This window comes from Leptonotus elevatus, chromosome 6 (genome assembly GCF_054856555.1).
Source record: "Leptonotus elevatus isolate MCC_2025b chromosome 6, RoL_Lele_1.0, whole genome shotgun sequence".
Lineage (NCBI taxonomy): Eukaryota > Metazoa > Chordata > Actinopteri > Syngnathiformes > Syngnathidae > Leptonotus > Leptonotus elevatus.
The window spans coordinates 7,310,114-7,318,202 of NC_141244.1; the positions used below are offsets into that span (position 1 = coordinate 7,310,114).

The window sequence follows — 8,089 nt, forward strand, 5'->3', positions numbered from 1 at the left end:
ATTATTTTAACGAATGGGCAATTGAAATATTAACCTCAGTCAATATTTAACCAATTTTGGTCAAATGACCAATATGGAATAAAATATTTAACCATTTTATGATCCTAATCAGTCCAATCAGAACATATTGTTCAAATAAAATAAAATAAATGTCAGAGTGTCCCTCTCTGTTGTATTGGCTTGTCCCGCGCCATTACCATGGCAATGCTGGAACGAAGACAACCTGTCGATTGCCTTGGAAATGAAAACAAATTGTTTCAAAACAGGCATCAAGGTCACACTTTGCGTAATTTAAGTATGTTGTGCACCTGCATTGGCAAGTGCACGCACAGCACCATTGCAAGATGCTGGCTTTGTTATATGGGTAGCAAACAAAGACGGATACATGGCCAATCATATAAACAGCAAATATGAGTGACATGAACGCAGCAGTATATTATTATTATTATTTTTTTTTGTTTTTTTTTTTTTAACTTTGTTAATATTATTATAGGAACGTTAAAAACTGTCTTTAAAAAAAATCCAAAGCAGAAAATCAAATTTAGAGCGGTTGATAATGATCATTATTTTTGCAACCGTGCACGGTCTTAATTGCTCTTATGAATTAATTTGAAAAACACATACATTTTTGTCGGATTTATTAAAAAAAAAAAGACAACCACATAGAACCAGGGTAAAATATTGTCCTCATTGACAATATGACGTATAAACACGCTTGTACAACACCGTAATGTGAAATATCATACTTTACATATCTTTACATAGAGCAATACATTTTTTTCTCTCAGAAATAATTCCATAAATAAACACAGCTGTTTACTTCTTTAAGAACAGCATGCATCGGCAAAAAAGTGCAAATTTAAGTAGTGTAGAGAGGCGCAAGGAGTTGGGTCTTAAATGAAGAGAGGGAAATAATTGTCAAAATAATTATCTGGCAGCTGTTGTTGCATGGTAAATGTTTTCCTTAAAGTGCAGTTGAGATCGTTGTCAGGGAAATGTGACTGTTGAGAATAGCAGGCTATATATGTCCATTTTATCTGTAAAACCAAAATAAACATAGGCTACATTGGGGGAGGGGGGTTACACAGTTTTGTGCTAGGAATGGAGTGTTCATATTATTGTATAAAAGCCTTTTATGAAGCATGAAAGGAGAAAACGTTAGAAAAAGTTGTAAAATCGTGGCATTTAAATTTAGAACATTTGTATTTAGAAAACCGACAGTGCGTCAAACATATTTTTCATTTCAACACATTTTCAATTCGATCGTCCGCGTCAATAACGTCACTTGCTTTTGTACAGTTAAGGGATAGGCCTATATAGCCTATTATTACGAGATTTAAAACAAGAAAAAGAAAACAGCATAAAATATTTCAATATATTTTCATTAAACTGGTTGGAATGGTCCAAAAGGAAGGTTATAGGCCTAAATAAATTGTCGAGGGAATGATTTAAAGCCATTTAATTGATGAGATTTTTTTTTCTTTTCTTTTTTTTGTAGGAATGTCTCATTCGTTATTCTTGCTGGATTCGGGCTCACTTTGGTCGTCAGTGAAGCAGACGTCCACGTCGCTGTCATTGTCGCTCTTCAACTCGGCGTCATCGAACAGGCCCGCCTTGTCGTCTGTCTTCTTGACGCTCTGGCCGGGGTGTCTGGACTTGACGTGTCTCTCCAAATCCCTCCTCCGGACTAGAACCTTGCCGCAGAAGTCGCACCTGTAGGGGGTGTTGCCCTCTGCGTGGAGCCGAATATGCTTGTTGAGGTTGCTGGGATCCCCGAAGGGCCTGAAGCACACTTTGCACTTGAGCGGCTTGTAGCCGGTGTGAGTCCTCATGTGGATTTTCAGGCCGTATTTCCTGGAGTAGAGTTTACCGCAGTACAAACACAAGTGTCCTTTTTTTGGTTTGCCAGTGCTGACGTTGCTGGTGTTGCCCGCAGGCAATGGGTCCAGTCTGGTCCGGTTTTTCTCATTGGCGATTTCGGACAGCTGTTGCGTGTGCATGGCTATCTCCCGGTCGATGTTGGTGATCGTGCTCATATCTTGGCTTAGGGAGGGCGCTCCGAAGTAGGGCATGGATTCGGGGTACTTGAGGAGGTTGCTGAAGTGGAACTTCAGAGGGTAATAGGGCGAACTGTACAGAAGTTCCCCGTTGTAAACAGTGAAGGGCATCAGGGGGATGTTGCAGTCTCCACCGTAAGTCTTGACGCCGTCGAAGTTGGGCAGAGAAAACCTTTCAAAGTGGGGGTGCATGTGCGGATACCGAGACGGGGACAGCCCGGCGTGCACTCGACTCTCGACGTGTTTGAAAGCCGACGTTTCCTCTATGTGGGGGAGCAGTGGGAAACCTCTAATGGCGTTGGCGCAAGGCACCATGCCGGGAGAGTCAACTATCCCCGGGGCGCACTTAGCCGCGGGATTTGCGTTTCCGTTCAGCGGCTCGCCCACCACGTTTCGCATCGGTTTCATGTTCCCGATGACTTTACCGAATCCCAAAGCGCCCATCTTGGAGCTGGCGTCCTCTCTGTGCGCGTCACCGACCGGGACCTTCGCCACGCCTGTCGGCTTGAATGCGGAGCGGACACCGGGGTGGAAGCCCATGGAACTCAGCATCGAGGATGCTGCGCCGAAGCCGAGCATGTGTCCTTGGTTGCGGGCCGACGTGACGCTCATGTCCAGGGCCCTGTCCTGCTCCTCGGTGCTGCTTTTCTTCACCAGTCCGGCCTTGCCCAGAAAGGGTGAGGTCAGTGACCTCCTGCTGGAGTCGGAGATGGAGGAGATGTTATGAGAACTCCTGGGTGAGGAAGACGTGTTGGGGATGTCTCCAGACTTTGGAGACCTGCTGAAGGTCTCCGTGCCTCTGGCTTGCTCGCTGTTCACGAACCCGCGACCATTGCTCAGGGCGCAGTGGAAGTGGACGTGGGCTTTGAGGGTGTTGGGGTATTTAAAGATCCTCCAGCAGTACCAACAGATGTAACGCTCTTCACCTGCACACATAAAAAAAAAATGGTGAAAATTGTATTTAAAAAAAATAAAAGTGACGGTGACTTAAATACTCATATGCGACTCGCACAATGCACATAGATCCATACGAAATGTTTATAAGTCTGAGAACCTGTGCTGAATATGCATTATGTTGTATCCAAATAAGATAAATAGCAATTATTAAAATGATGGGTCTATAGGATATATGAGATAATCGATACACACACTCAACATCTAAATTGCTAGCAACAATAATAATATGAAAGGGATTATTTTACTCTAAATGTTTAGTATTTGCTGTTCATTCAGAGCTGCATTGCAAAAGTGATTCGGAAATATTTACTTTACTTTATTTAGCTTCACGAGAGGTTCTAATTAAAACAAACAGACCTCAAGCACTACAATAACAGGGATGTAATATCAATCGTCTTTAATGAATCGCCATTTGAAATTAAATTCATTCGTTCAAATTTTGAATGTGACTCCAAAATTATTATCGACTATTAGTGGCAGAATTAAGACTCAAGAATAGGATAGTGTATATGTCGTTCATTATTTGAGGGCATTTTCCCTTTAAAAAAATTCGTTGAACAAATCAGGCCATATTGTCAGATCTATTTCCGGGAGATGCAAAAAGTGACAGCCAGGGCGAGTCATCTTTTTAACGACTCCCAGGCGAGTATTCAGAGGTTGATATAGATGTAATGATTTTGTAATCCTCACCCCGGCCATTGTTAACGGACCCCATCAAAAGAGCAAACGCCCAGCCCAATCTGGCGATGCATTGAAGGTTCTACTTTTCCTCTCTGGGCTTTTTCCCGTGGAAGTGACAGCAGCTGTGGCTTGAAATCGCAAGTCTGCAGAAACAATGACGCCGGCCCATCTGTTGACGCCTAATAATGGGAGCCAGCGTATGTCCAGGAGAGAATGCACGGTGTGCTGAGCCCGGAATCAGGGCAATATACACCCCACATAAAAGTTAGCATTCATTAGGTCACAATACCTTAACGCAGCACCTAATTTACCGTGAAGCACTTGTTTTTGAATTTTTTTGCTTTTGAATAAATGAATATTAATGGCACCGTGACATTCGTTAACCCCCGACTGAATCAGCAACCTCTTCTTTTTTCGGGGCCTCGGAGACTCGCCGGTTTTTGTTTTTTTATTATTATTATTTTGTAATTATGTTATTTTTTTCGTTTAGTTTTTGAATTCCAAAATTTCAAACAGTGATCTGTTGATTTCAGATCTGTTGTTCGGACTTGTTAGCACTCGCCTAAAATAATAATCAATTGTTCAAGAATTTATTTGTTCTTGAAAATCTTCATTTTTAAACGGATTAACTCCAAATGAGCTGGAGTTTTGTTGAGATTACAAGGATTTAGAATAATCCCTTAAAAACCACCATCACAAAATGAGAGAGAAAAAGGGATCTATTTTCATTACATCGGAATTAATTGATTCGAAACGTTAAGAGTTCTATTTTATTTTTAAATTAATTTAATTTCACAGGCAGGCGGTATCCACAGAGTTACGTTTTGTTTATTTATTGCTAAAGATTTCAATCAATGTTTTGAAAAGGCTGCCTGAGGAAAATGACGATATTTAATTGATTTCCATCCGCATGTGATTAAAAAGGGCAAAGACCTTTAACAGTGCAGTGATGGGCCCTAATAATGAGACTTAACTTGCTTGATGTTTTAACATGATTTGCTTCCCTCAATTATAAATTGTCCTTTTTGTATTACACATTCCAAATTTGGGAGGAAATTCCGCAGGAGTTACCTTTCTCGTCGTGCGTGGGGGTGGCCGTCGTGGGCATGTCGTACCACTGGGCCAAAGCGTTCGAGTACCAAACACTGAGCTCTTCTCCTGCTGGAATTTCTCTCATCACGCGGTAAAATATCTTGGAAAAAAATAATGGAGAAAAATTACACAAAACGCCCAAATTAACGTGATCAAGAAAATACACGTGGTGTGAATATTTACCTGTCCGCCAGGTAAGTCAGACACAGCCTCAAGATTTTGTTCTTGACTGTTTCTGGCGGCTCGGATGTATCCGATCCAATCTGCCACAGGACAGCCGGACTCATCCACAAACTCTTCCCGCACCAAGCGAATCTGCCAAGATAATATCAATTTCAGAAATTAATTATATTTATTCCGGTCTGTTCTTTTTATTTATTTAATTATTTTATATTCATATCTGTATCGATTCCCCTCAATATCATAACTCAAATAAACGTGTGTTATATGGCACCAGAGGTGCTGCGCTCACGCATGACCAAAACCCGCTTAATGCGTCTTTATCCGCTCTGCTGATAATTTACTAAAGTGAATGACACACAGGCCTAATTGAGTTGATATGGGAAACGAATTTGAGGAGTGTCAAAGCGTTTTTAAACTGTTCAAGGACATTAAAGATTCAAGCGTGACATTTGACACGGAGATTGCACCTGATGAACGCCTTAAGCCCGGGGCCACGCATTTAGATGCATCAATCACCACCACTGACAGCCTCAACAATAACTGGCTGCATTTATCGGGGCAAATTACTAACTATTGTTTCTCTCTAAATAAGACTGTGACAATTAGCTGGGGGGAGACAGAAACTCTGCAAAGATTTGTCTACAAACATTTGTTTACGTTTTAATAATTAATTGTATTTTTTTTTTCATCACACCAAGCCTCAGTGACATCTTTCTGTGGCCAGATTCCATTAAAATTAAACAACTCATCGGGATAACAGGCCCGCCAGGCAGGAAAATGTGAGGCTGCTGAGGGCATGAAAGCCGCACACAGCAGGCCGGCTCGCCCATTAGAACGGTTAAGTAGACGCCCAGACTGACAAGTTGGCCACTTATTGGGCTCAATTATTTCCAGCCTGACAGGCCAAACCGATTAATAAGAGAGATTGAGCTTGACAGTGTACTAAAACCCCAAATCCAGTTATTCTAATTTTAACAAGAAAATAGATCATAGATGCACATATATGTTGCATGCATGATAGAATATTAAAAGCAAAAAACATAAAAAGACGTGAGTACAATTGTAATTATTGTGTTCTTTCTGGAATGCCTGGATGCAATAATGCCATATAGGGTTGCATGAGCGAGCTAAAGTCGCACAAAGTGAAATAATAATAATAATAATAATAATAATAATAATAATAATAATAATAATAATAATAATAATAATAATAATGATAATAATAATAATAATAATAATAATAATAATAAAGTTCCTACAGTTTTGAAGTTACCTTTTTCTTGGGTCCAACTTCTTTGCGATCTGACAGGTACTTCCCCAATTTAAAGACGCCAGGAACCGGACCTATCCGGAGCCCGGCCGGGATTCCACAGTCTGAAACCACACTTACGGTGGTGGACGCCCGGGTGGCTTGCATGGTGTGGGGTGAGATCAGAACCATGAAGGCTGATGGAAGCCGAGTGAGAGAGTGCGGGGAAGAGGGTTCAAGGAGGACGAGGAGATGTGGAGGACCAGCCAATATCCGCCCTCAAAGTGACGCGGTGGCGTTATGCACCCCGCTTTTCTAGTGATGGGTGCAGGCAAGGTAACCCCCTCCACCTCCCACCATCCTCTGACCACCCCCTCCCCAGCCCGGGATGCGAGTGTGGATCAGATGGGAGGAGAGTGGTCCTGAGTTTGCGCGCGCGCGCGTGCCCGCCCGTGTGAGTGTGAGAGAAATCCAGCAGCTGTGAGGACAGTGCAACGCACCGGCCTGCATGGTCACATGGAGACTTTCCCTCACCCCACCGCATAATGAATTGCTCCAAACTGGTCAAGAGACACAAAGGGCCAGGCGACCTTCCCATCCCCAAAATCCAATTTGTCAAGGGCAAAGAAAAGAGGGCGCATAATCAAAGGTCCAGAGCAACCATTAATCCTCAGCATGTGGCTTTGTCTTCCAGACAGTTCCGATATTTTAACTGACAAATCCACTGTATAATTTATCCATAAATCCTCATCCCTTTCCATTCTTTCCATTCAAGCCAGGTTTTAGGAATCAATGGCTACTTTAAATCTACTCTGCCGGCATTCTTTAGGCTTTTTATATACTTCAAAGCCGAGTATTTTCCCCCTCCTTTGTTTCCTTAGTGAGACAAAAGGATCAGGGAAGTTTAGAGGACTTGTTAACTTCTATTGACTCTCGGCGTGTGCCGGCTTGAGATCAGACAGGTACTGAAAAGGAAGAACCAGCAGCAGGAGGAGAAGTGAATGAAAAACGTCAAAGTAATCGTCAGTATCTTCATCATTCTCACTTCACAATCTAGTCACATTCACAATCTATTTTGTGACAAAACGCGTTCTTTTTGTTGTTGTATAAGCTGTCACTCGGCTATATGCATTATATTAAACGTGTCTTTGATTTTTATTTTTTTATTTTTTGTAATAAGCTCTCACTTGGCTATATGCATATTGTTATATTAAACGTGTCATTTTTTTTTAATAAGCTCTGTGACTATGCATTGTTATATTTAGCAGATTAAAAAAATGTTATAATGGCACAGGCTAATTTTTTTTGGCCAACAATAGTCCAGTAAAAATATTTTTAATGTAAATTAATTGTAAGACAATAAAATCAAATGAAAATCACACATGTTGCTTGTGTTTTATGGTGAATGGCTTACATTTTGTAAAGACAACGACATAATTACATTTTTCCCATGCAAGTAAATAATATTTGGGCTATTCAACGTACACTCAGCAAAAGTGTTAATTCAACACTACAGAGTTAAATGTAATACTTCAAAAGTGTCTATTGGTCCATATGCATGGTCAAAACAACACTTTTAAAAGTGAGTTATGGTGATCAACTTTCTGGACAATTTCTATCTGAAAAATATTAAAATTATACCTCAGAAGAAAATCAACTCCCAAAAATATAACCCTGAAATTTTAGCGCTTCAATTGTTGCTACTTAGGAAGAAAGGAAACGACGAGGAAAGAGGAAAAGGAGGCGCGAACGTGTGCTTTTGCAGTATCTTTTTTTTTTTTTTTTTTTTTTTTTTTTACTTACATAGGTCCTTTGATAATGCAGTGATGAGTCCGAAAAGAACAAGGACCTGTGGGCGAGCCATTCAGGT

The 8,089-nt window shown here is 41.0% G+C and overlaps 1 protein-coding gene across 1 annotated transcript; it reads right to left on the reverse strand.

Annotated features, from left to right (window-relative positions):
• Nucleotides 1-638: 638 nt before the first annotated feature.
• Nucleotides 639-6,533, reverse strand: prdm13 (PR domain containing 13). The gene is made up of 4 exons (XM_086078703.1): nucleotides 6,244-6,533; nucleotides 4,971-5,102; nucleotides 4,767-4,887; nucleotides 639-2,983 (listed from the first exon to the last, which is right to left on the reverse strand). Exons 1-4 carry the CDS (start codon nucleotides 6,409-6,411, stop codon nucleotides 1,506-1,508), a joined length of 1,899 nt encoding a protein of 632 aa, XP_085934829.1. The 5' UTR covers nucleotides 6,412-6,533; the 3' UTR covers nucleotides 639-1,505.
• Between the last annotated feature and the right edge of the window lie 1,556 nt (nucleotides 6,534-8,089).

Excerpts from the sequence above, each read along its gene's own strand:
- prdm13 (XM_086078703.1), bottom strand. The coding sequence starts at position 6,411 with ATGGTTCTGATCTCACCCCACACCATGCAAGCCACCCGGGCGTCCACC. Across the intron at positions 5,103-6,243 it reads AAGTTGGACCCAAGAAAAAG|ATTCGCTTGGTGCGGGAAGA; the intron begins GTAACTTCAAAA and ends TTATCTTGGCAG. Across the intron at positions 2,984-4,766 it reads CCCCACGCACGACGAGAAAG|GTGAAGAGCGTTACATCTGT; the intron begins GTAACTCCTGCG and ends TTATGTGTGCAG.